Here is a 27,513-nt window from a genome sequence, read left to right as displayed (position 1 = left end):
AAAAAGAAGGACAAGTATCATAATCTTTATAGCCTGTACAATTATTTTTTTACATCAATTGAAATATGGAAGTTGACTTTAAAAAAGTTTATCTAAATAGTTGCATTATATAGAATTTTTAAAAGTTCAGAATACATGAGCACTATAACAAGAACTTCTACTTCAAACTCATAAAGTAATAAAATAGGTTGAAACTATGGCTGTGTTACAGGTCTACTCATAAAATCTCTACTCACAGCCATCAACGACATCTGCACTCAGTTACATTTTTATTCAAAATCATCTTCATTCAGTCACAACTTTATTCATTTAAATCTTTACTCTGATTCAACTTTATTCAATATTATTTGCCTTCAGGTAGAACTTTAATCAGTTACAACCTTACTCAAATTCAACAGTAGTCAATTACAACTTTGCTCAGTTTCAATTGTATTCATTTTCAAGTCTATTCACTGAATTTTTAACTCAGTTACATCTCTATTCACAAAGAATCTATTCACTTACATTTGTAATCATTTGCAAATGTACCCAGGTTCATCTCTACTCACGAATTTTCACATTATCAATTAACCATAAATTTATGAATAGAGATGAACCTGAGTACAGTTGTACACGGAAAAAAAATCCTATGAAAAATTACTATAGTAACATCGTAATCCAGGACTAGACTTTCAGTATCTCGATTTTTACGATGCTGCCGTCTACAGAATACAATTTGAATTATTGAAAATTACGATGTTATTTAGTAAATTTTTTTTCCGTAAGAGCAAGTGAATAAGGACGCATACTATATGTTTTAATAAAAAAGAAACAGAGTCTAGTAGTTTGCGACGCCACCACCGAAAGATAACCAACTACTGTATCGAGGGTCTTATTATGTGACTGAACGGAAACTATAGTTAATCCCTCCGATAGCGTGAGGGAATAAACCTTGGACTTGAGGCGGAGAGGACACCGGGTTCGATTCCTGGATGATACAGAATTATTTTTTCGGTGACCTAAACTTCTTTTTAATTTGAGTGATAGAAATTTACGATGTTGCATCGTATAAATTACGATGTTTGAGTTCTGGTCCGGCACTGCAATATCCGATATTAAAAATTACGATGTTTTCATTGTAATTTTTCGTAAAATTTTCTTTCCGTGTAAATGATTACAAATGTAAGTGAATAAATTCTTTGTGAATAGAGATGTAACTGAATTAAAAATTCAGTGAATAGACTTGAAAATGAATACAATTGAAACTGAGCAAACTTGTAATTGACTACTGTTGAATTTGAGTAAGGTATTCAATTTTTAACTTCCCGCTAAGAAAATCGAAGATTTTCCAAAAATCGGGAAGTTATTGGTTTTACCCCATTTTGCAAAAATCGAGTTTTCAACAGATCTCGACGTTTTGAAGCCCTAAGAAGCTTTCCTGACTATTTTTACGATGATGTCCGTACGTCTGTATGTATGTATGTATGTATGTATGTATGTGTGTGTGTTCTTTTTTTTTTAAAATTAGGGGGGGGGAATCCCTTTTACGGATTCCAGGCATAGCTGTTCGGCCTGGATATGTGGCGACTCGACGCAGCGTCATACTAAAACTCGATGCTAATGCCCCTACCCACTAAACCCCTTTTCTTCTTTCCTCTAATCTCTCATGGAAACCGCCGTCAGGCATTACTTCGTGAGGGGAGGATCTAGCTACTGCTATTCCTTCTGGTGGCTAAGGTGTTATTTTTCCTTCCTTCTAGTTTCTGTCATTTGCCCTTTTTCTTTCAATGGAACGCAGCTCTGTAAGCACTTCGGTGGTAAACGTGCTTGTGGCGTTCCAGGCAGCTTCGGATGACAGCATTTCTTCTACTATTGACTCTGGTGTGATTTTCTTGTTCAGGATCTTCTCTAACTCATCACGCTGTGGGTTAGAACGAGGGCACTCAAAGAAAACGTGCTCCGCATTTTCAGCAACTCTTGGGCAAAACGGACACTCTGGGGAATTATCGTGCTTAAAGCGATGAAGGTACTCCCGGAAACAGCCGTGTCCTGACAATATCTGGGTCAGATAATAGTTGGCCTCGCCGTGATTCCGGTTAAGCCAAACGTCAATCCTTGGTATAAGTCGATGAGTCTTCTTCAGCGCTCAGTGTAGATGACCTCTTTCGGTGGTATAGGTTCCGTCTTTCCTCAGCTAGAACTCTAAGAGGCAGAGTTCCAGAAATGACGCACACTGCCTCCTCGGATATTGTGCGGAAGGCGCTTGCAACTCTCAGTGCACTTAATCGGTAGACCGGTCCGGCTTTCCTCCATGATTCTTGAGTCTCCAGCGCGTCTGCCCAAACGGATATTCCATATGTGAGCACTGATGTGACTACTGATGACAGCAATAGTCTCCTGCTCTGCTTCGGGCCTCCAACATCAGTCTTGATAGACTAGTTACCACCGCTGATGCTTTAGCACTTACGTGTTCGACCTGTTGCTTAAAGTTCAGTCGGGCATCCAGCGTCACCTCCAGATATCGGATAAATGGTTGCGATGCGATCTCCTGTTCGCCGACATTCAGCTTGATGTTTTCTACGATCTTTCTGCTGGTGATGAGCACAGCTTCAGTTTTGTGCTTGGCTAACTCCAACTTCATCATCTCCATCCATAGGTTAATCCAGCTAAATGTGATATCGAAAGCCAGATTGATCTCTTCCAAGTGTTTCGCGACAATCACTACCGCTACATCATCGGCATATGCAACAAGTTTCACCTCTGATGGTAATGCAACTCTCAGGAGACCATCATACATGATGTTCCACAGCAAAGGACCCAAAACCGAGCCCTGTGGCACTCCTCCGGTTATTTCGTACTCCCTTGGACCGTTTTTCGTGTCATATTTGAGGACTCTGTCTGTAAAGTAGTTTGCTACCATTCTGCGCAGGTATCCTGGCACTTCTTTATCTTCTAGAGCTCGCATGATGCAGTCCCAGTTAGCGGAATTGAAGGCATTTTTGATGTCCCAGGCAGCCACTAAACAATACTTCTTTCTGCCACGTTCCCATCTCTTTCCAGCGATTGCCTCCTTAGCTGTATCGACCACCAGGTTGATCGCATCCAGCGTTGATCGTCCTTTCCGGAAACCATACTGGCCTTCTGCTAGGAGTGGATCGACGGCTGCTTCTATTCGTTGGTACATTATACGCTCTAATATCTTACCCGCTGTATCCAAGATGCAGAGTGGTCGGTAGGATGATGGCTCGTCCGGTGGCTTCTTCCCTTTAGGGAGAAGTACAAGTCTTTGCTGTTTCCATCTTCTAGGAAAAATCCCTTCTTTGAGGCACGAATCGTAGGTATCTAAGAATAGATTTGGCGCTGCTTTAATAGCTGTTTTTAATGCAATATTCGGGATTCCATCCAATCCCGGCGCCTTATTATTCCCTACTCGGTTACACGCCTCCATCAGTTCCTCTTCTGTGACAGGTGGAATGTCTTCTCGATTTACTGGCAATGAAGAATAGCCGAACTTACTTTGTCGAGGAAACAGCGTAGAAACTATTCTTTCTAGGAGCTGTGGACACGTAGGTGATGGCATTGGCTGGCGCTTCAGGTGGATCATGACCACCCTATACGGTCTGCCCCATGGGTCCTTTTCTACCTCATCGACGAGTTCCTTCCAACAGCGTCTTTTGCTATCTTTGATGGCCTTGTTCAGTTCTCGACGGGCCTTTTTGTATTCTGCGACCAGCTCCGCAGAGTTAGGTCGTCGGTGGCCACGCTGTGATAATCTTCTCTTTTTGTGACAAGCTGTGCGAAGGGCGTTAATCTGATCATTCCACCAGTGCACCGATGGTCTTTTATTGATGCCACGCTTATGGGGCATGCAGGTGTCGCACGCCTGGTGTGTGTGTGTGTATGTGTGTGTGTGTGTGTGTGTGTGTGTGTGTGTGTGTGTGTGTGTGTGTGTGTGTGTGTAGCTCCAAATAACACATAAATCTTATTTTTGAGCTCGAAGAGCTCAAAAATGTCATAAGTGCAATTTTAAGCACCTAGTTATCGAATTAACGGGAAGTTGCAGGGATGGCCTTCAGGGTCAACCGTTTTCCTAATTTTTTTTTCAGCTTTTATAAGTTCCAGAATTAATTTTTGCTTATCAACATTGTAAGATTTAAAAAATAATACATTGTTGATCATACAACAGTATCGACATTGATTAGTCCAACTTAATCATTAAGATAGTTTATCTATTAAGTATTAGTGATAAACGGTCGAAAAATTTACGAAATTAATATTCATTGAAAGGTTTTCTTTAACGATTTAAAAAACAAATTTATGATAATCAATCTATAGCTATATTTATGATTTACGATTATCTTGATTTTATGTCCTTGGATTTTGTTTAACATATATATTTTTTTTTAACTTCCCGCTAAGAAATTTTTCAAAAGTTGGGAAATTATTGGTTTCACCCCGTTTTTCTAAAATTGAGTTTTCAACGGATGTTGACGTTTTGAGGTACTAGGAAGCTTCCCTGAATGTTTTCGCGATGATGTCGTATGTGTGTGTGTGTGTGTGTGTGTGTGTGTGTGTGTGTGTGTGTGTGTGTGTGTGTGTGTGGCTGTATGTAAACTGCTTATAACTTTTGAACGGCTTGATCGATTTCATCGCGGTTGGCGCCATTCGAAAGGACTTGACCAAACTTAAATTTTGAATACAATTTAAACCGATTCGAACCAGTAGATTTTGAGAAATCTCAAAAAAATTACAAAAAAAAATTTTTTTTAATGTGGTTTTTTTGGAATAATTTTTAAACGGCTTTACCGATCAATTCCAAAAACTAATCAGCTTTTAATATCAAAAAACCACGTCGATCGCCGCCAACCCGGTCGAAATCGGTTGATTCGTTCGTGAGTTATTGCGGTTTGAAAATTCAAAAAATAGTGTTCTATTAAACTTCTGTCAGAATTTTGAGCTCGAAGAGTTCACAATGACACGGAAATTATATTTTCAAGCTCGAAGAACTCAAAAACGTAATATGTGCAATTTTAAGCGCTTAAGTATGGAATTAGCGGGAAGCTAATGCAGGTATGGCCTTTACACGGAAAAAAAATCCTATGAAAAATTACTATGGTAACATCGTAATCCAGGACTAGACTTTCAGTATGTTGATTTTTACGATGCTGCCGTCTACAGAACACGATTTGAATTATTGAAAATTACGATGTTATTTAGTAAATTTTTTTTCCGTAAGAGCAAGTGAATAAGGACGCATACTATATGTTTTAATAAAAGAGAGACAGAGTCCAGTAGTTTGCGACGCCACCACCGAAAGATGACCAACTACTGTATGGAGGGTCTTATTATGTGACTGAACGGAAAGTTTAGGTATTCCCTCTGATGGCGTAAGGGGATAAACATTGGGCTTGTGGCGGAGAGGACACCGGGTTCGATTCCTCGGTGAAACAGAATTATTTTTTCAGTGACCTAATCTTCTTTTTCATTTGAGTGATAGAAATTTACGATGTTACATCGTATAAATTATAACGTTAGAGTTCTGGTCCGGCACTACAATGTTCTATACTAAAAATTACGATGTTTCCATCCACCACTGTGGTTCGATTGGCACTTAGAATTAGTGAATATTCACTTATTCCAGTGAATTTTCACTAATTTATGTTTAGAGAGTACAATTTTCTTTCTGTGTAGGGTCAACCGTTTTCCGAATTTTTTTAATGATTATTGTGCTGTTTGAGTCTTGATAATAACCAATATTTCATCGTAACATCTATTTATTTAAAGATTGTCCTTGACTAATTGTGAATTCCCATCATCACTTTCCTGAAAAAAGGGCATTTGAATAAGGGGGTGGTGGGAAGAGAGTGCGGAAGTCTACTCTGAGAAGTGATTACTTGATGATTCGAATGACCCTTATTCTTTGTATTTCATAGACAAATTTGTCTCAGCCGAAATATCTCTGATTAAAAAAATCTTAAGACTAAAATATTTCATATGAAAACATCTTACGTAAAAATATTATGCACTTTACCCTGATGATTTATGTTTATTTAAAATATGTCAAAAAAAAAATTTCTATTTAAGAGTCTGAAGAAATGTTGATCAACAATTAATAAATTGTGTTTAATAAATAATTTTTCCTATATATAAACATTTGTTGACTGTTTATGAATATTTAGTAACTTTTAATAATTTATCTAATAAATGATTTATAAACTTTTAATAAACATTTATCAAATCATCTAATGTTGAAACTTAAAACTTTTATTTCCGATATTTTTGAGTTCAAAGCTTATAAAAATTAATATTTGATTGTGTAAAGCTCTTCAATCTAATAGATACATATTTCTACACCAAGATAAAAAAAATCTTGATTTAAAATAATATATTCACGGCTGAAAGTGTTCGAGTTCTGGAAAGAAAACTAAAATTTATTAGATCATGTGATGACTAATTTTCACAATTGAGGAAAAATTTTTTCGATTAATCAACCTATTATTCCTCGTTCAATAAAAAAGTTGAACAAAATGACTTTCTTGATTCAAGTAATTTTTTTTTGTGTATTCTAGTTTGAACACTTAGAACTAGAAAATATAAAATTCTATCTATTTTTGAGCTCGAAAAAATTAATAACATACGGAAGGTTATATTATTCAGAAAAATAACCGTACACAATTTTTTGGCATTCTTGTTTCATTCTACAACCTTTAAATATATCAAACAACTAAAATACAAAAATAGACAATGTTTTAATTTTTTGTGATAAAAATACTTTTTCAATAAATCAAGCGATTCGAACAAGGCTTTTAGAATTCAAAACAGTGATTCCTAAACTCAAAAAATAATTGACTTATATAAATCGTTGACGGAAACCACTTAGATACACAACCATAATCTGATGTAAAGTTGATTTTCAAAAATGAGTTTGAAAATAATGTTCCACAATTATAACAGAAGTTGAAAATAACTATATTATTTGACTGCGCAAAATTGACAAAAACTACAATTGTTGATTCAAGCATTTGTTTTGATTTTTTTCTAGTAATGGCAACGGCAGGCTTAGAAGTAAGAGAAGCAGGTCGAGCTCTGAGGGTACAAGCAGAAACTCCTCATCTGGTTTCAATGGGAAGTGGAAGATTATCGACAACAATTACACTTCATCCATTACCCGAAGGTAGATATTTATTGTGAAAAGTCTAAAAAAGAATTAACGAAGCAGATCGATCACCCGTAAACTCATAATTTTATTAATCACTGGTCGAATAGATGTTAATAAACTTAAAAAAAAATATAATTCAAAAAAGAAACTGTTTTTTAAATAAATCTGGAACCGGTGTGTCCATCAATTCCAAATTTTAATCCATTTTATATCTTCCGAAACTCCAAGAAAACTGCAAACTGCATATCAAATCAGATGATTCATTCGAGAAATATCGTTTTCAAAAATGTGTTTTTCGGAAATAATGCTTAAAGTCTATACTGAGCAAAACTGTTTTGAGTACCGTAAGCCCGATTTCGATTGATAAAAATGGTAAAATCTAATGAATACTCGATTACAAAAAATTGAGGTAAAAAGAATAATTTTTTGAATTGAAAAAAATTATCAACAGTCTTGGCAGCAAAATTAAAAAAGATTGTTTTACTTCTTCGTCACATTATTTTTTTATAATCCTTTCGAAGTAATTACTCCATGAATACCATTTTTCAAGAAGTTTTTTAAGCTGAGAATATTAAATGCATAATACACAACTAGATCAAAAATTCAACAGAGTTTCTGTTCTATTTAATATGTATACATATATTATGAATTAGTGAAGAATTGAAAAAATCACAACTTTTCAAAATTTCTATTTACGTTGTTAATCTGATGAATAAACGATGGAATTTTTCCAGCTTTTGATCAGATAAGGTTTTATAATTAATTAATAATGCTAGTACTGTTTGGAAACAATCGTTTATATTTTATATCTGACCACACATACTTTGACCTGATAGCATATGATTCATATACATGAGTCATAAAACTGAAATTTCTAAATTTTATAACGGATATTTGAGCACAATGTACATTTCAAGCTTACAATAGAATTCTAAAAGTGATTGTTTGTTTTTAATGTTTTTTGTGAGATGTGTTTTTGTGGATCATTATGATCATATTGTATTTCTCAATAAATATTTCATACATAAAATACTTTTTAAAAAATCGAATGTTTGTTTTGGATAGTGCTTTTTATTGTATTGAAAATGATTTCAAACGGTTACTTTGTTATGTAAAAATCTCGGAGAAATGCAATGAAAGTTATAAAGCTATTTAGAAAAATCAAAATTAATCGCAAAAAAGATTACGATAGTTAATTATTGTTAAGTTTGTGGTAATTCTTTAGTGTCTAAAAGTTAGAAGGAAGTGGAACAAAATATGCATTTTTAAAATATCAAATAAAAAAATGTATTTATTCGGAGAGATTAAAAAAATCGGTTTTTTTTATTCTTAACTTCTGATGCCATAAAATTGATTGCTACTAGACACTTCAAGGAATATCTCAAAGTATGAACTCTTAATATTAATAAAAATATTCTCTATACCTCAAGTTTTCACTTTTATTTTCAATTAATAATAAGAATTTCACATCTCGCTGATAACAATACGCCCAGTGAATTTTGTTATACTTATTCTTGTAAGAAATTATACGCTTTACAAAAAAAACTTTTCGAACTTTTTTTATCAATATAATCATTTAAAATAATATAGGAGGTCAAAGTTTGATAAGATTGAAAAAAAAAATTTCTTGCTTCTTTATTTAATAACTTTTTAATTAGTTAGCGCGGTTTATTACATCAAAAATTTTGTGTGCATGCGCACCTCGGGACGTACTCTTTTCTTTAGTGTAGTTTCTACAATGCCCGGAAAAGCAGATGGATTAAATCTTAAATCACCCAACATTAAATAAAGTTATCGAAATTATTTTTTATCGTCTGTATGGACCAAGAATTTCTATTTAAGTAATACGACAATAAAATTATGCGTACAATTTAATATAAAATAGCTTTTACGTCATGCATAAACGTTGATTGACCTAATGCTATTACTTTATTTATATTGATAAAAACACTTGGCGATGATGTTAAAAACCTATGCAATACTTATATGTTGACATCACTCGCCTTTGGCTCGTGACGTCACAGCCCACTCAAGCTATATTCATTTAGTAGCATTAATATACAATATTCTAAAATTAATTCTCACTTAAAATTAATGACTAGCTATTAATATTTTAATAAGAATGTGATATGACAAAATAATTTAGAAATAAATAAAAAAACATCTGTATTTTAGTTTTTGTTAACTATTAATACTTATCAACCAGTTGTAATACGTTTCTCCACCAATTTACGGCAAGAGTTGCCGCAAATTAATGAAACATATTATTGTAGATATTATTGAATAAAACATTTAAATGTAAACGTTTATTTTCAGTTTACAATTATAAATTCTTATATACTTTTATTATCTAATCCGAGTTCGTTAAAGTTAATAATGCTTAATAAAAGTTTTTATTACAAAGCTTTTATAAGCATACACGGTCTCAAGCATGATATTTCTAACGCACATTCTTGGTTCTAAATGTATTTTTTAAAAAATTCTGATTTAATTCTGGATTAACCATTACTAAACATAATTTTCCGAGAATTTGTGGGAAGTTTCACGAAGTACGCTTTCAGTAAAATACAATAGATCAATAATCATTTTTATAATTTTTCGGTAATTATAAGAAAAATTAAAAATCGGTAATTAGAAAAAAATATTGATAATTTTTCTATGAAATGTGTAATCCCTGAATAAAAAAAAGTATTGAGACAAAGAAAAAAGTATTGGATTGACTAGAAAACCAATACCTTTCAATACTTTTTTCTTTGTCTCAATACTTTTTTTTTTATCAGGGATTAGAAAAAAAAAAAATCATACTTTTACAAAGAAAATTAGCAATTAATGGCGATATTATAAACGAAAATATTATATTTGCCGATTACTAAGATAAGTTTTCAAAGCATGAATTTTCAATTAAACAATCATTATGTGAGCTCATTAACTATTAAACTGTTAACATATAATATTCGAATACCATCTTTATAATTTCCGATTTTTAAGTTTAAACAAACAATTATTACAAAGATTAAAAACATACAAATTATATTTTTTTTTAATTTGATCTATTTTTAGGACAAATCATTGTAGGATCTGAACGGAATGCTGACATTCCTATAACAGGGACAGGTGTTGAACCTATCCACTGCACAATTGAAAATAATAACGGTATTGTTATTCTTCATCCTGTAAGCGGAGATACACTAGTTGATGGTATAATTGTAAGCTCACCTATTAAACTTACTCAAGGTAAATTTAGTATAAATATTGTAGTAATTATCAGAAGTTATTTTAATAATATAAAAAAATCTACTATTAAGATAACAAATAAATAATGTATTCTTGACATTTCTTAAAGTTTTTTATGTGATTAAAATCCGAACAAAAACAGTTTCACTGTAAAAAAAGTCGCGCCAAGTCCACGTTCATAAGACTATTAGGAAAAAAAAATTTTTTTTTTTCTTTACAAAAAGATACAAAATAAAAAAATTAAAAAATCCGAGTAACCGATATGATTGTTTATGATTTTCGGAAATTAAAAAAAATTTTATTGTAAATTTAAAAATTAAAAAAAAAATTTTAGAACGTATTTAGTGTGCGCGGTTGCAAAATATTTTACTTTTAATGAAATTCGTAAAATCTATTTACTAGGACTTTAAAAAAATTGAAATACACAATGACGCACACCAAATACGTACTAAAATTTTTTTTTTAATTTTTAAATTTACAATAAAATTTTTTTAATTTCCGAAAATCATAGACAATCATATCGGTTACTCGGAGTTTTTTTTTTTGTTATTTTGTATCTTTGTAAAGAAAAAATTTTTTTTCCTAATAGTCTTATGAACGTGGACTTGGCGCTACTTTTTTACAGTGAAACTGTTTTTGTTCGGATTTTAGTATTTTTTGTAATTATAATGAAAATTTACAATTAATAACAACTTAAATCTCGTGTTGACTGCATTTTTTATTGCAAACTATCCCCTTGAAGCTACAGTTTATGTAGATGTAATTCCAGTGCACCCTGACGGCCATAGATGCAAGCTATGAATCACTTTTTTTTACTGTAGTTGCGTGTCTATAGGAAGGATTACTACACATTTTTATTTTATCAAGTCTGTGGCGCTGATATTCCCCATCGAAAAAAAGTCAGGATCGAAATTTCTGAGCTTACTATAGTTTGTGCTGATAAAATTTAATAATTTTAAGTGAATTAAGTCTTATAATTGATTATAATTAATTAATATCAGTAAAATAAAGTATAAATTACTTTTATAATATATCATTTTGGAAAAAGGAGAACCATATAATTAAATAAAATTTTACAACCTCGAAATACCGTTCTGCTTACAGTAAACACAGTCGGTAGTCTGGCGCTCCGTTTACAACGGATTTGAACGGAACTTGGCGCCAGATTCTACCGAATCTGTGGATAGAGATTTATTCATTAAATAAATGAGTTCATCAATTAATTTTACATGAGTGTTGATACATAAATTTTTATCATTGTTATCGATAATTGTTTTCACATAGTTATTAGCTAAACATTATTTAATCTGACAAATTTGAACATCAGGATTAATTGTTATTTTATCTTTTTTTTTTTTTAATATTATGTACAGACAAAACCTTAATGTTTATGTAGTAATGTATAAATAAAAAAAAATGTTTGTATCCATAATTCTATGAATAATTGATTTTTATCAAAACAAATAAAAGTTCTAAATAATACTCAATGTTAAATTTTGAAGACGAAATATGAGAAATAAAAAGCAATTGACAGTCAACAATATTGCTTCGTTTTATCTTATCAAAGTTTCTCTAATTTATTCATCAGTATTTTGTCTACATCTAGATATCATAATTCACAATTAATTTAAGAGTAACTCTACTATATAAATCTAAGTATTCTCTTTACAATTGAAAAAATGTTATCTCAATTATAGAAATGGAGTAAATCAATTAGTCACAACAGAACGAAGATAGAAAAACTTTACAGATTAGTACAGATATAATAAAATGCTGCAATGGCTTAATTTTTTCCAGTTATCAAAACTTTAAATAATTCTCATTCTTAATAAAAATAGTTTTTTCTCAGTAATCCTCCAAAAATCTCATTAATTTATTTTAAATCAAAATTTTTATGAATAGTAATCACGAAATATTATATTTTGCATCTGATAATTTTTTTTTTTTTTTTTTCAGGTTGTATACTGTCGATAGGAAGATCAAATTATATGCGCTTTAATAATCCCGCAGAAGCAAAACAATTGAAATCAGCTTTACCGAGTCCAAGACTATCGATAATGCCCAATAATTTCTGCGTACTATCGGAAAACTCATTTGAACATCTGGAACGTAAACCACCAGTAGGACCAAAGAAATCTTTCCGTACTACATGTCTCGATGATGAGATAGGTTTTCAAGGGAAATTAACTAAATTTGAAATGCTTGCAAGACAAAGTAGAAACTGTGTATCACCTAAAGTCTTTCCCGCAGGTTCGTTAACGACAAATGTTCCTGCAGTTCAGATTTTTGGGCATTCCAGAACGACAAATTTAATTTCTCTCGGTAAAAATGAAACTTCTCCACTCCGAAATCTCACCAATCTCGATAAAAATCGATCAAGTACACCAACTTACAGTAATTCTAACAACAATCTTAATTATATTGATGATCAACAACAAAAGATAGACAGCAAATCTTCCAGTCGTTCAAATACTCCTTACTCTGATTATGGTGTTCCAATATCTAATCATAATCAAATTCAAATGTATACTACAACTGAGGCTTTTCTCAAACACTACAAACCTCAATATAACGAGAATAATAATGAAACACAAAACTCCCTAGCACATTCAAAATCGTTTAAACATGAAAATAATTATGATCTGATGTCTAAAAGTTTAGTGTGTCAAGTATCTTCTGACTTGGATAAATACGGCCGTAAATTCGATATGAGTCAGAGCCTGATCGTAGCTAAAACTACAATGACAGAATATTTCCAAGTAGACCAATTGAGATCAAATCCCAATTTATGTGATCGTCTTTCGATTCATGGATCCCATTCATCTGTTAACAATATAAGAGGCAATTTAAATTTTGGCTCAAGTCCTAATATTAAAAGAATTCAAGCACCTAGCCCATCATTTAATCGCAATCCGAAGTATAAAGATAATAAAATACTTAACGAAAGGATGGTAAGTCCAACACTTAGTATAAGCAGCAATTGCTCACTTCAAGAACTTAGAGAGAGACAGATAGACGCTGAAATAAAACAGAAAGAAGCGGAGGATAAAATAAAAGTAGTTCAAGAAGAAAGATTACGAGAGCAAGAAATTGAAAAACAAGAGAAAATAAGGCTTGAAGAAATATTAACTTTGTGTGCAGAGTATGATAAGCAAAATACATCAGATAAACCAAAACAGCCCAATAGGTATTAAATTTTATTTGATCTAACTAAAAGAAAAAAAAATAAGTTCGAATCATCGATCCTGGTTTCCGCTTTAAAGGTTTAAAATTTTATATTTAGGGATAGATGATCGAATATATATCAAGTTTTTCATGCATTGTCTTTCTGAATAAATTTTATCTTTTGTTTTTTGCAGGATTAAAACTAATGGATCGTTACCAAGAGATAAGAGACCAGGTCAAAGTTCACCATTTCATAGCTCTCAAAACTCTCCAAGCAGCCAATCTTATTTTTCTTTTGACTCTTCAGACCAAAATTCATTGCTCAAAACTATTCAGCTTAATGGGTCATCTTATAATAAACATCAAGTAACGCCATTATCAGATGAACTAGTTTATCACCATAATAATAATAATAATAATCATCAACAAATAACGTGGCAAAATAATATTATGCAACTAGAATCCAGCTTATCACCCGTATCACAAACACAACCACCAGGTAATAACGAAAATAATGAGACTGCCAACAACACAAATATTGACTCCACGTATGGTATAGTACCATTTGATGGAGCACAAATGAATAACAACACCTTACCTGTCAATTCTGAAAATATTAATCATTATGAAAATGTGGTGCGTATGTCACAGCAAAATAATAATCCAATTTATGCAACAATTAAAAAAAATGGAAATTTAACGAATTCATGTGGAATTATTGAAAATAAACTTGCAATATCGAATGATGATCTTCTAGAAGCTATTGAACAGCTTTCTATGTTATCAAAATCCAAAGAAGCTTATATTAAACCAAAGAAAAATAACATTGAAAAAAATAATACGAAATCAAATGAATTAAAAGCTGATAAAGAAAGAAAGGAACTAGAAGATGAGGATAAGAGAAAATATATTGCATTTTTACAAAATGAAAAACTTCATATTCTTAGCAATATGGATACACTTAAACGGAGTATCGCTGATATCGAAACACAAGAAGAAGAAATTAGCCGTGAGGTAATTTTTTTTTCTTATTAAAACTGCTTTATGCAATTTTATTATTAATGTTTTTTTTGTTTTAATCCAAAAAGTTGATTATAACTTATTAATAAATTTTTTTGTACATAATTTAATTAAAAAAAAAAAAAAGTTCAATACTTGATAATTGTAAAATTAAAAAATTAATCAAGCCATTTTTACACTGGAATAAAATTATTCTTGAAAAAAGAGTCAATTTTTCTTACTAAAAAATTCAATTTTTTTTCTTGAATATAAAAAAGAAACAATTGGACTATCATTAGCAGTCTATGAAATCATACTCAATACTAGTGTAAAAAATCTTAGACTTACCGTTCGAAGGTTAAAATTGATTGTAAAAAATAGAAGGTCAACTTTTAAGAAAAAATTTATACAAAACTGTCAAAACGGAGTGATTTAATAACTTTATAATTATTGATTTAAAGTCCAATTTTTTGTTCTTTCAACTTATATTATACTCTAAGTTTTTCGTTAAAGTCGTTTAAAAATGATTCTAAAAATAAGTTAAGTAATACAATAATTTTAATAATAATCTATTCTAGCTTGAACTCGAAAAAGCATTGCTATCAGCTGAGTATGAATCGGAATCATTGAAGTTAACGTCTGATGAGACTGAAAAAATAAGCATTCAAATAAGAATCAATAAACTTGAACAAGAAATGGCGGAAGATACATCAATACAAGCAAATATTCAAGCTGAAGCTAAATTTCGAGTTGAAAAAGTACAGCAGTTGTGTATACAATTAGGAAATGAATTGAAAAATTGTTCTAATGAAAGTAAACAGCAATTACTAACCGACAAGTTACATGTACAACAAAATGCACTTGAAACAGAAAAAAAGACATTCGAAGATCTTGAATTTCAACATCTGGAAGAAGAAGCCAGCAAGTTAGCAACCAGAGAAGAATTGCAGAAGTAAGATTTTTATTGAATATTTTATTTAATTTACTTATAAACGTAATATTAATGTTTAAAATGAATTTCTAATAGGTGCCTAAGTGAAATTTCTCATAAAATTGAAGCACGAAAGGTGCAACTCAATCATTTGGAATCACAGCGAAATGATGCTAAAACATCAGCAATGAAGGAATCAAAAAGCCTTGAGCGTCAAAAGGTTGGACTTATGAGGAGACTGGAAGAAGTAATGTTTTTTTATTATTTATCATAGTAGTAACAAGCGTCAGTTGGCTGTAACAAAGTATATAGCTATACGTAAATCGAATTTTCTGTTAGATCTATTAGAGAAATTTTAAATTTTTGCAAGTGCTTTTAGAAAGATTAGTGCATCTATCAAGTACTTTTATTGTTTTTTTTTTTGATTGAGAAAGGTGCTTCTTCTTCCTCACAAAACAGACCAAGAATTTAAACTTTCAATATATTTATTACTATTTATTTAAACTGTTTTCTGTATACTAAAAAATTCTCACTTAACACGAAATCATAAATTTCATTAAAAAACTTTGATTAGCAAGAGAACACTTTGCAAACTGGGTTCCATGATAATTAATATGTCTCTTATTTATAAAAATATTTTACAAATAATTTTCTAACATATTGACTGATTATTTTTCCATACAATTGACCGATGTTTATTACGATTTTTCATTACATTCTTAATATTATTTTTTCAGAGTCGCAACAGATTACGTGCTATAGACGATGAATTGCAAAACCTAACTAAAAGTTCAATAGAAAATGGAACAGAAAATTCTGAAGAAAAGCGATCTCCAAGTAGAGAAGATTTTGATAGAATTTCGAAAGTTACACATAGCTCACCAATTGTTAATAGTCAGGGAAGTTTAGGTAGAAAAACAATAGAATCGCTCAAAGAAATTGAAAGAAATCGGCAACTACACCTTGCTAAGCAAGGAAGTCAAGTTATATCAGAAGAGCGCCGAAGAGTTGAGGAGTTAAAAAGAAGAGTTCAAGATGAAGTGCGATCACAATGGGAAGAGAGAAAATTAAATTGTGCTTCTTTTAATAGTATTGAATCAGGTGAAGAATCGTCTAATTATTCAACTGGTCCTACTGAAAGGTAAATACGAATTTTTTATTTCTTAAAATAAATAAGGAATTCTCAGCATAAAAATTGTTATTATGAGAATCGACTATAATCGATAAGTAAAAAAATTGTGAGAACTTAAATATTAACTGATTAAAAAATCTGAAAGTTATTTCTAAAAAATATTTCTTTCACAATTTTTCGTTCACGATATCTCTAAAACAAATGAGTGTTATAACATAATTTAAAATAATTTAAATTAAGTACTTCTGCGAGATATAGATTGTGCTATTGTTTACTTTCCTACTCGTTTGTGTATATATCGATTTTTTACAAAGATGCTAATATTTATTTAATAACGAAAAAAAAAAAAATCGTAATTTTCTCAATTTTCTCTCAAGCTATATGTACAATAAATGCCGATTTCAATTACAATAATTTAATTTTTGCTTCATTCAATCGACTTAAAATTTTAGATATGCAAAAGTAACATTTTTATAACAATACCAAAATTTTAATGATAAAAACTATCAAATTTTTTCGTTGGTATAGCAGATCGATTTGTTATTAATTTCAAAAGATTTCTAAATCATAATACATGATGAGTAACTTTTCATAGAATTTGCTCAGTGGGGAGTTATCATATCTGGTACGATAAAATTTTACTTGGTATAATGTGTTAACAGTCATATCAAACATTAAAAATCAAGATAAAACCTTAAACGCTAGTTTAATAGGTATGCATGTAATGTATCAACATAGATATATTACATACGTATAATAAATATTTTTACATAATAAATAGTTATTAGTTATTATTATAATATGAATCAGTATTATTTATCTAAAAACTCATTATTTATTTACAAATCGTACAAATCGTCATTAAATACAATAAAGATTTAGGAACTCGGTGAATCAGAGCACGAAGAAAATATGTGAAGATGAACGCGAGGGAAATGGGCGCGGCTATAGTTGATGAAACGCGTGTACTAGGATGTAATTTAATTACAATAATTACTAGCAATAAATTCTATATGGTTAGTAGAGACTGGTTCGTTGAAAATTGTTATCACCCAACCCAAAATTACATATTACAATACCATAAACAATGGTTGTAAGTTATTTCAATTTAGTTAACAAAATATAAAATAATATATATTTTTTTATTTTATGATTATTTCTATTCAATTAAAGTGTTTATTAATATTTCAGTGGAAGCAGAAGTAGCGATGGTGCAGATATTGGTATTAACGAAAAGCTGTCACCATGTAAACTTGAAGAATTCAATTCTTCAAGCCCTGAAACGTCAAATACTTCTTGTCCACTTTTAAAAAATGATACCGTAAGTTTACATTTTTATTTATGTTATAAATTCTTCAACTTATATATAAAAATTCTAAGGGGGCATTCTAGTCTAGACACAGCAAATTTCGGGCATTTTTTTTAGTTCGATAAAAAAATAAAATAATAAAATAAAAAAAAAGTTTTTCTGTACATTTTTTTATCAAAATAATTTATTGAAACTTTTAGAATATGCAAAAAATTATTAGTGATGGAGATAGGGGAGGATTTATTGCGTAAATTTTTCTAAAATAAGATATCAATTACGAGTACAATAATAAATAGTGTCAATCAACAATATTATTTTAAAAAATATGTCTAACGTCTAATAAAGAATAAGTATTGATTAAAACTCTTTCACATAAATGATTTTGTACCGTTTTGACCCTCCGTTAGGGGATTATCTGAAAGAAAAAACCATGAAAATGGTGGGGAATACTATAGTGGTTCACTGGGGAGGGGGTAGAATACAAACATAAATGATGTAAGAGGCATACAATTTTATTGAATCAATGTTTTAAATCATTTACTGTTCAGCTGACAGAGAAGTGCAGTTTGAATTTTGCGTCTTTACGCAATATATTATTCTTTATAATATTAATTGAAAAAAAAATCTAGATTTTAAAATAAAAAATAATTTAATCGGTTTGTAAAGAACTTGACTATAAAATCTTGTGTAAAGTTTTTGTAAATCGACAACAGTCTCCAAACAAAACACAATAAAAGCCAAGCAACTTGCCTATAGATTTTAAAAAACAAGTTTATTCGAAATTGTATGTGTGTATAACTTACAACTTTTGTGATTAAAAGTCGATATGTGTCGTAAGTGAAGGTATTTTTCATAAGCAAATACTAAGAGAGGGGAATATATGCTTGGATAGTAAATAATAATTGTAAACTGGTAGCAGTGAAATACAGTTACTACTACACTGCCTTCAGTACAACATGACGTACTTTATTATCATACACAAAAAAGTGATTACTCTTTCATGATATTCGTTAGCTATAATAAAATGTCGTCAAGTTTATAATCACGATTAAAACTCATAGTATATTCACAATATTTATCAAGTAAAACTAAAATAATAATATTGTTAAATTTTTGAAAATATTAATATAAATTTTAAGACACTATGTCTTTAATGTGGATGAATTTTTTAAAATCGTCGTACAGAAAAAAACACCTGAGAAAGAAAAACGTAAGTATTTAGTAAAAAAAAAAAAATTAGTTTTTTTTTTCTCATAGATTATCTTAATCTTAAAAGTCGTTTCGTAAAACTATATTGAAGAATTTTTATTCAATAAATTAATTAATTAATTTTTTTTTTGTATAAAAATTCATGAGTATTCATTATATAAGAAATATCGTTCGAGTTTTTTATTAAAATTTGTTGAGTTATCGTGTTTTTTAATAAGCTTATCCAAAAATTAGTTTTATAAGATTTTTCAAGAATAACTCAATTTTTAAAAATTTTTAAAATCGTCAAAAATTGAATTTTTTTTTTGTTTTAAATTCTTATTGTAAATAATTTATCATTTTTCAAGATGAAAATTATGTTATTGAAATTCCAAGTCGGCATTTTTATTTATAAAGGTTGATCAAGACAGTTATTTTTTAAAGTTGTGTAATTTTTATGTTTTCAAGTTATCAGTGTGAGCTATGAATATCAAAGGATTTTTATTGTTTTCCTCTAAATTATCATAGACCGATAAAAAAGTTAATATCATTAAAAAAAAAAAAAAAAAATCTTGAGCAAGAAACTTATTTTAATGTTAAAGAATTTCATTGTTTTGAATTGAGCAAAAAAATTCTTGAATTAACTAAAATTTACTTGAATCAAAAATAATTTCAATGTTCAAGAATTTTTCTTGCTTGTTCAAGATTTTTTTTTTCAATTAAGTTAATTTTTTTAATTGATATTTCATTTATCTACACTACTTTGAAAGTTAGAAAACTTTAAACAGCTTATAGAAATCAAAAAGTTAACTTAAAATTTTCAGAATATATACAATTTTTTATGTAGAAAATACGAAAATAGTAACATAACGAGAAAAAGCATTAAAAATAAAAAATAAAATTTAATTTTGACGATTACGAAAATTTTTTCAAATCTTAAGCGATCTCTATAAATTTATAATACGAGCTATTTTTTTGGAGAAAGCTCTTAAAATTAACTTATATTCTTTTATAGCAGCCTCGAAAAAAATAGTCAGTTTTTAATGCCACCCTAATATACATTATTAGAAAAAAATAAGGAAGCAGAAAAACTTCTATTAATACTTCGTTAATAAAAACTGTATGCGGTACATCAAAAGACAAAATAAGGCATTTTTAATTCAAAATTACGATTACTGGGTACGGAATGCTTTTTGACTTAGAATAATTTTTTAACATCGTTTTTCGTACTGCAGAGACTTTAAATTATATTAAATTGTTAATAATTTTCGATTCAATCATTTTTTCCAGACAAAAGATGGTAAAAGAATTTCTTCAATAGAAGGAGAGCGAGTTAGTACCAGTAGCATAGGAATTACTGATGGAGACAGAAGTCGTCCACTTTCACAATCCTCCAGTGAAGTAGAAAGTATTGGATCGTTGCAAACAGTTAAGCATCGTGATAAGACTAAACTTCAGGTATTGGTAAAAAGTAGCAGTAGAACAAAAACAACATTTTTTTTTACAATATTAATTTTTCGGCTGTCCCATCTCAAAATAAAGTAACTACAAAATCTTAAATTTTTTTCCTAATATTATTACTTTATTTATTATTTTAAAATCACACTCTGATTTTTATTTTCTCAAAATATTTTTATCAATGCATATTTTGTTCATAAATCGAATTTTTTATCAATCTAGAAAGTTAACTTTTTTTTGCGAGGTAAATTTGAAATGTCAGTTTCTATGTTTTGAAATCGGACGACTGTGTTGTATGGAGAAATTATTGTTTGTGATTGTGAGTTCGCAGAAATAAAAATATTTACCACTGCGCTAACAAAGGTCTGTGTTGAGATACTAAATTTTGCTGACGTTTGTAGAAATGAAATAATACTATTACTATTTAATTCTGATTAGTGGATTTTTTATAACATTTAAAAGAATCTAAATTTTTATGTCCATCAATAGACATTATTAATGTAAAAATAATATGAAAAATTGTGTTAGTCGTTTTTCTGTACGAAATTACCTGCAAATTGACCTAAATGTTCTCACTATGAATAAAAATATGCAACTCTTTTATGGTTTGCTTTATTGAAGAATTGTATTTACTTTAAGACTTTTCCATGTCAACCAAAAAATGTTATAAATTAAAAAAAAGTACTTATTAAAAATAATAAGTTACTTAAGACATATTGTATACGAACTAACTACAAAAACATAGTTTTTTAATTTTTCCTCACTGAAAACATTTGTAAACTCTTGAACGAAATAGCCTTGAAATTAAGACATTTTCTCATTACGATAATCTCTTTTAAAATAAAATAGCTCAATATTAGATGATGCGCAAGTAAACTAATAACTTAAATTGAAAATTGTAAAAGCAGATATTTTTACGATATTAGAAATTAGTACGGAAAAATTTGAATTTTCTCAATAAGATAACTGAAATTATAATAAAGTATTATAATAAAGTTTAAAAATGGTGTATACGTAAGGTCAAAGCCCCAATAGATGATCACGTACCAGTATATGATCACTCCATGTATTTGTATATCTATATTCACAAATATAGGTATACAAATACATGGAGTGATTATATACTGGTACATGATCATCTATTGGGGCTTTTACCTTATAGAGAATTAATTTGTAAAAAAAACATGCGCTTTATATTTTTCCTGTTATAAAAGCTGTACAAAAATTATTTAACGCGTAAAAAAATTTTGTGATCAAATTTTATGCCAAAAATAGCCTTATAAATTTTTTTTAAGTTTTCTAAAATTTTGTAAAATTAAAATTAACTAAAAGCTTATTAAATTTTTATATCGAAAATAATTTTATAAAATTATTAGATTCAACTTTTTTTATGTATGTCTTTTTAATAATTTGTAGATAATTACTAATCATATCCCTCCCACTAGTAATTGCAGTGAGTAACGTCTCGTTACAAAAATAAACATGACGCAAAAATATACGTAATTGCAATACTGAAGCACTTATAAATCAATAAAAAATTTTTTTTTCTTCTTACATCTTCTAGTGTACATTTGAAATAATGAATATATTGAAAGGAATTTGCATCGATGAACACAGCTGTAGAGTCTATTTTATATTATAAAAGTAAACACTATATTGCTGTATCTTTTATTTTCTCGATAGCATCAGTAAAATTATGATTCTCATATAAAGTTCTTACAAAACTGACCTGAAAAAAATATTTATATGAATGCATTAGAAAAGTTAGATTTCTAAATAAAATTATTTTTTCAGCGTCCATTAACACGGTATCTTCCTATAAAATCAGAATCATTAGATTTGAGACACCACATAGAAACAGCAGGTCACCAGCTATCTCTTATAAGCGATGTCATTATTGACACAACAACTTGCAGTGGCTACCTATCAAAGATGAGCAAAAAATTTCATCATTGGAACAAACGTTGGTTTATATTTGATCGGAAAAGAAAAACTTTATCTTACTACAGTGATAACTCATCAAAAAAAACTCGTGGACTGATATATTTTCAGGTATGTAGAAAATAATTTTTTTTTATAAAAATTTTTCTCAAGATTAATAATCAATATTTTTTTATTTTTTCAGTCGATTGAAGAAGTATATGTTGATCATATGAATACTGTTCGATCACCTCAACCATCGCTTACTTTTATTATTAAGACATCAACAAGAACTTATCATTTGATGGCGCCAAGTTCAGAAGCGATGAGAGTTTGGGTGGATGTTGTATTTACTGGAGCTGAAGGATATCATGAATTTGATCATCAAGTTTAACTGATAATTTAACTCTTGATAGGGGAGAAGGGGGTCAAATGAACCACGGGGCAATTGAACCACTCGACTTAAAAAATCGAAAAAATTGAAAAAACGCTTCATGCTCTTAGAATTAGATTCTAATATGTTAAACTCGGATATGATCAAAATTTGAAATCATTGCGATCGATAAATTTTGAAAAATTGAGATTTTCTTATTTTTAGGCATGCAAACTTTCTTTTCGGCTGGTGACAAATTGTTTAATAATATTTAAATTTTTGAATTAATTGATAAAATTTGAATTATAGTAGTTGTATATACTTATATTTTATAATCCTCAACTGTGTTTATAGTGATAGAATGGTTTATTTATTTATTATTTACTATTAATTGTTTTAAAATTATACGGGGTCAATTGAACCAGCAGTCCCGGGGACGATTGAACCATACGGAGAAGCATGGGACATGCGCGCGCATCTTGACTCGACGTGAAAAATACTCAGGGAAATAACCTAACAATTTGATAAACTCAATTTGTAATTAAAATTATTTTTAAATCGATTTTTAATTTATTAAATATAATATATGTGTATTAAAAATGTGCAACAGTAATATTAGAAAGTAACAATTAATATGTTATTTATTAAAAGTTCGGGTTTGAGTTATAAATGTCATTGGTTCAATTGACCCCGAGCAGTGGTTCAATTGCCCCCCGAGCGGGGGTCAATTGAACCATTCGACGCGTTTGGATAAATTAATAATTTTTAAAAATTCACGTTGTTTATTAACTAATTTATGTATTGATAATGATAGTAGACTTAATAAACTATCATTCCAAGAAAAAAAAATTTATTATTTAGTTTTAATTCGAATAGTAAAAAATTACTAAACTTTTTTTGGTTCAATTGACCCCCTTCTCCCCTACTTCTCGGAGGATCTTATCTAATAAGAACATTACAAAGCCTATTCGTGCCTAAATACTTTTCCGCCATAATTTAATAAAATAAAAGAGACGATTGAAATTCAATGAATTTGAGTCGTCGACAGTAAAGCACTATTTCAAACGATTCACGTTATGTGATGTGCAGTTATACAGATATAATTATAGTTGAATATGATAAGTTTTATTAAACTTAATGAATACTTGAATTATATCAAGGAAAAAATAAAAGACTAGGTAATTCATGTTCCCAATCTTGGAAAGTTCTCTATATTTTAAGAGATTAATCAGAATTTATAAATTAATATACAACTTATTGCTGTAATCAATATTAGTTTTTTTTCAACATTCAAAATTTTGATTTTATTATAATAAATAATGTTCAATCTAGTCTTCCAAGTTCGTAGTAATTTACAATTCGTAAGTTATCAACTTATATAAATAATATATTTTTAAGATAACGGTGAATATTATAAAATTTTGGACTGAATAGTATGTTTTTCAGGCTTAAAATTAATGTTTTATGTATTACTTAATTTAACAGCTTTTAATATTTTATAAAATGAATTTTAAAATCTAGAATAAATATTTTATGTGTGTATTTTTTTCAAAAATGTACCAATTGACTTCTTGTATTCAGTCATTACATTTAATGATTATTAAATGATCAATAAACATTGTTGAAATTTTTTTCGTAAAAAAATCGTTTTCTTTAAAACACATCAATGTGAAAGTTATCAAATTCGGCTTACAAAGTCTGACCCATCGCAAGCCAGTGGAATATCACATCACAAGTCGATCTCTTTTAATTTTTATCACAAATGTCATTCTGTTGGAAATCACGCTATAAAAAAATTTATACAAAACAGTAAAAATGTTTTATTTTATATTTTCACAAAATAAAAAAAATAAACTTATTCACGTTTATCAAAGCTAGAGTGTTAATTTATGAGTATTGTGAGAATTTGAAAAATCTCACCATAGAATTTAAGAATAAAAAAAAAAGTTTAGTCTGAGGTTTTATTGCGAGCGTATGGCTTTGATCGAGCATCAATTAAAAATCGATGTTTCTCGATTTCCTCGTATTAGATTGTATCTTAAATGCTTACAATGAATTAAAAGAAACTGACATAATTACTGCAATAAATTAAAATTACTCTTAAATTAATAGATTATTCTTTTATAGAAAAAAAGTAGTTTTAATAGTTTACGGTGTAGATTTTGTAAACTTTTGCTGGAGGCGTAAACGTTATAACTTTTAAAAAATAAATTTTACAACTTAATTATTTTTTAACCTTTATATCTTAGTAATATCTATGAGCTATAATATTTCTATCTTTACGATAAAAATTTTTTACTTAATTTAAACACCAAGATTTACTAAAAATTTTCAAAGGAAACAATAATTGTTCTGATGACAAAATGTTGTATTTATTCACTCGGACACTAAGTGTTACAAACCATAACTAATGGCTGCGTTCAGGTTTACTAAGTTCTGAGCAGGGCTGACTTTATCTACCAAAAAAATTAATTTTAAACACACTTAAATAAATATACCTTGCATTGTTTTATTATAGATTAAAAAAAAAAATAATATAGTTAATTTAAGTTGTTGCTACAAGATATGCTCAGATCTGCTAAGAACTCAGTAAACTTGAACGCAGCCAATTAGTAATTGATATGAATTGTATGTAATTAGTAATTACATACAATTCATATCATTTTAGTAGGAACATACTTAATTTTTTAGTAAAAATGAGGTATAAGATTGTTGAAGTGATTGAAATTGAGCATCAAAAGCATTAATAAGTATTTCCAAGTTTTCGTTTTCAAGAAACTCAATAATCTCTAATATAATTTCATAAGGCAAAGGTATTGCTTCAGTCAGTTGTGCAATTTCTTTAACTTTTTTCAAAAGTTCAATCCTTATTTGACCTTTCTCAATTCTCAGGGCGAGCATGACTAAAAACTCTTCATTTCGTATGCCATAGGACTTCATTTTTTCATAAACATCTTTGAAAGCAATAATGAAGTTTTCATTTCTCACCAATCGTAATAAAGTTTTTTTATTGAAAACTTTCACAGCCAGATCGTAAAGCGTCATACTTTGATTTCCAAATGTAATTATTGTTTTCTTCAAAGTTCCATGGATAAAATATATCACGTGATTACATACAACGTTTATGATTTCACAATTTTTAACCATTAATCTTTTCATTACTTTTTTTTCTTTTTTGAGTGCGGGTAAACCAAATGTGCATCTGCTAACCAACTCTGTTAGAATGGATTCAAGATTTGATTGTCTCTGACTATCGATTTTGTCTCTTGAATAATTGTTACCAAATAAGTTTTTGTGCTTACGAAAATATTTGTCAAGATCTTCAACTAGGCGAGTAGCATAGAATAAATTTCTGGATTTTCCAGCAAATGCGTAATAAGCCTGTAACAATTGTACAATTTCATAACAACCTCTATAAGCTGCAACATTAATGAACAATGTGCTTCGATCTCCTTTTACAGTTGCATGAATGTCAACACTGGCATGAATTAATGCATCTAGAGCATGTAAATGGTCATCCTTATGCCACTGTTGTTTTTCGTCAAATCGAAAACCTCCATACTTATCCGCGTCCAATATATAATGTAACACTACATGTTTGTCATTATTATCGCGAGCGTTTATAAGCTCTCGATCATTCAACTTAGACATAATGAAATTAAATGAACAAAAACTATTATGTTCAACAGCATACATCGATAGTGTTTTTTTATTAGTACTAGTGACCTTAATATTAGCGTTGTGTTTTAACAAAGTTTCAATATATTCAAATCGATCATTAAGAACAGCAAAAGTTAGTAGCGTCATTTTACCATTAAAGTCATCAGACCATACGAAATACTTGAAATTTTTCAAATGATCTTGCGTCAGCTCAGCTTCAACATTAGCACCAGCGTCTAATAACTTACAAAAGATCTTTTCATTTCTAAATAAACAAGCGATATGAATCGGTTGGGTTCCGTCGTCAGCCACTACATTGACATCTGGACTGAACATTTGTAACAATTTTAATGCTTTATATTGATGTTTTTCCATACATGCGAGATGCAATGCTGTGTAACCAGCTTGAGGACCACTTGATACCAAACTACCATTAATATCAGCTCCATTTTTCAAATATTTTTTTATTACACCCCAATTCAAAGTCTTAATGGCATGATAAAAAAGATTATTTGCGTCGTGATTTGCAGAGTGGCTAATTAGTGTACTTGTATCCATAACTTTAAAATTGGCATTGGATCCTTGAATCATTTTCTCTTATTTATGATGATTGTAAAAATAACGGAAAAAAATATTTTTTGGTGCACAAAGCTACTGTAAAAAAGTTAATAATTGATAATTATTTAATGTTTCTATGATAAAATTTTTTTCTTCGTTCATTCAATTTTATTTATATACTCTGTAAAAAATCAGGAATAAATTCAGAGTGATTTTCACTCCTATCACTCAGAAGACCGGAATGAAGAAATAAAATACTCCGCGTGTAGAGTGAATCTAGAGTTTTTTTAGCGGAGTACATCCGTTCTTTTGGAAAATTTTTTTTTGTCGGTAAAAGAAAGAATTAAAATGAAAAAAAAAAAGTTTTTTCCGTATAGAAAAAAAATTTGGAAAATCCAAAAGTGCACAACTCATAATGCTAATTTAATTATGAAATAAAGCGAATGTG

At 29.4% G+C, this 27,513-nt stretch overlaps 2 protein-coding genes across 4 annotated transcripts in view; one reads left to right on the top strand and one right to left on the bottom strand.

The window, feature by feature from the left end:
- Positions 1-24,202, top strand: part of LOC123268370 (pleckstrin homology-like domain family B member 1) — a 31,720-nt gene extending 7,518 nt beyond the window's left edge. Inside the window, exons 2-13 of one of the 3 annotated variants that reach the window (XM_044733368.1) lie at positions 7,022-7,153; positions 10,199-10,372; positions 12,329-13,559; positions 13,732-14,551; positions 15,115-15,488; positions 15,564-15,714; positions 16,205-16,608; positions 17,791-17,920; positions 20,387-20,554; positions 22,349-22,606; positions 22,680-22,887; positions 23,771-24,202. In XM_044733368.1, coding sequence (XP_044589303.1) covers positions 7,024-7,153; positions 10,199-10,372; positions 12,329-13,559; positions 13,732-14,551; positions 15,115-15,488; positions 15,564-15,714; positions 16,205-16,608; positions 17,791-17,920; positions 20,387-20,554; positions 22,349-22,606; positions 22,680-22,868 — 4,029 coding nt within the window. In that variant the 5' untranslated portion in view covers positions 7,022-7,023 and the 3' untranslated portion in view covers positions 22,869-22,887; positions 23,771-24,202. Of the gene's footprint in view, positions 1-7,021; positions 7,154-10,198; positions 10,373-12,328; positions 13,560-13,731; positions 14,552-15,114; positions 15,489-15,563; positions 15,715-16,204; positions 16,609-17,790; positions 17,921-20,386; positions 20,555-22,348; positions 22,607-22,679; positions 22,968-23,770 lie in introns of those variants that run through there. The other 2 variants (XM_044733370.1, XM_044733369.1) reach the window with 2 other exon arrangements.
- LOC123268371 (alpha-latrocrustotoxin-Lt1a-like) lies at positions 20,962-27,157 on the bottom strand. The gene is made up of 2 exons (XM_044733372.1): positions 25,250-27,157; positions 20,962-20,974 (listed from the first exon to the last, which is right to left on the bottom strand). Exon 1 carries the CDS (start codon positions 27,096-27,098, stop codon positions 25,527-25,529), a length of 1,572 nt encoding a protein of 523 aa, XP_044589307.1. The 5' UTR covers positions 27,099-27,157; the 3' UTR covers positions 20,962-20,974; positions 25,250-25,526.
- Positions 27,158-27,513: the final 356 nt, after the last annotated feature.

The sequence above is a fragment of the Cotesia glomerata genome, linkage group LG7 (assembly GCF_020080835.1).
Source record: "Cotesia glomerata isolate CgM1 linkage group LG7, MPM_Cglom_v2.3, whole genome shotgun sequence".
In the NCBI taxonomy this organism is placed as follows: domain Eukaryota; kingdom Metazoa; phylum Arthropoda; class Insecta; order Hymenoptera; family Braconidae; genus Cotesia; species Cotesia glomerata.
This window is presented reverse-complemented; position numbering and strand designations above follow the sequence as displayed.

Coding starts and splice junctions, on each gene's coding strand:
- LOC123268371 (XM_044733372.1), bottom strand. CDS start 27,098: ATGATTCAAGGATCCAATGCCAATTTTAAAGTTATGGATACAAGTACA.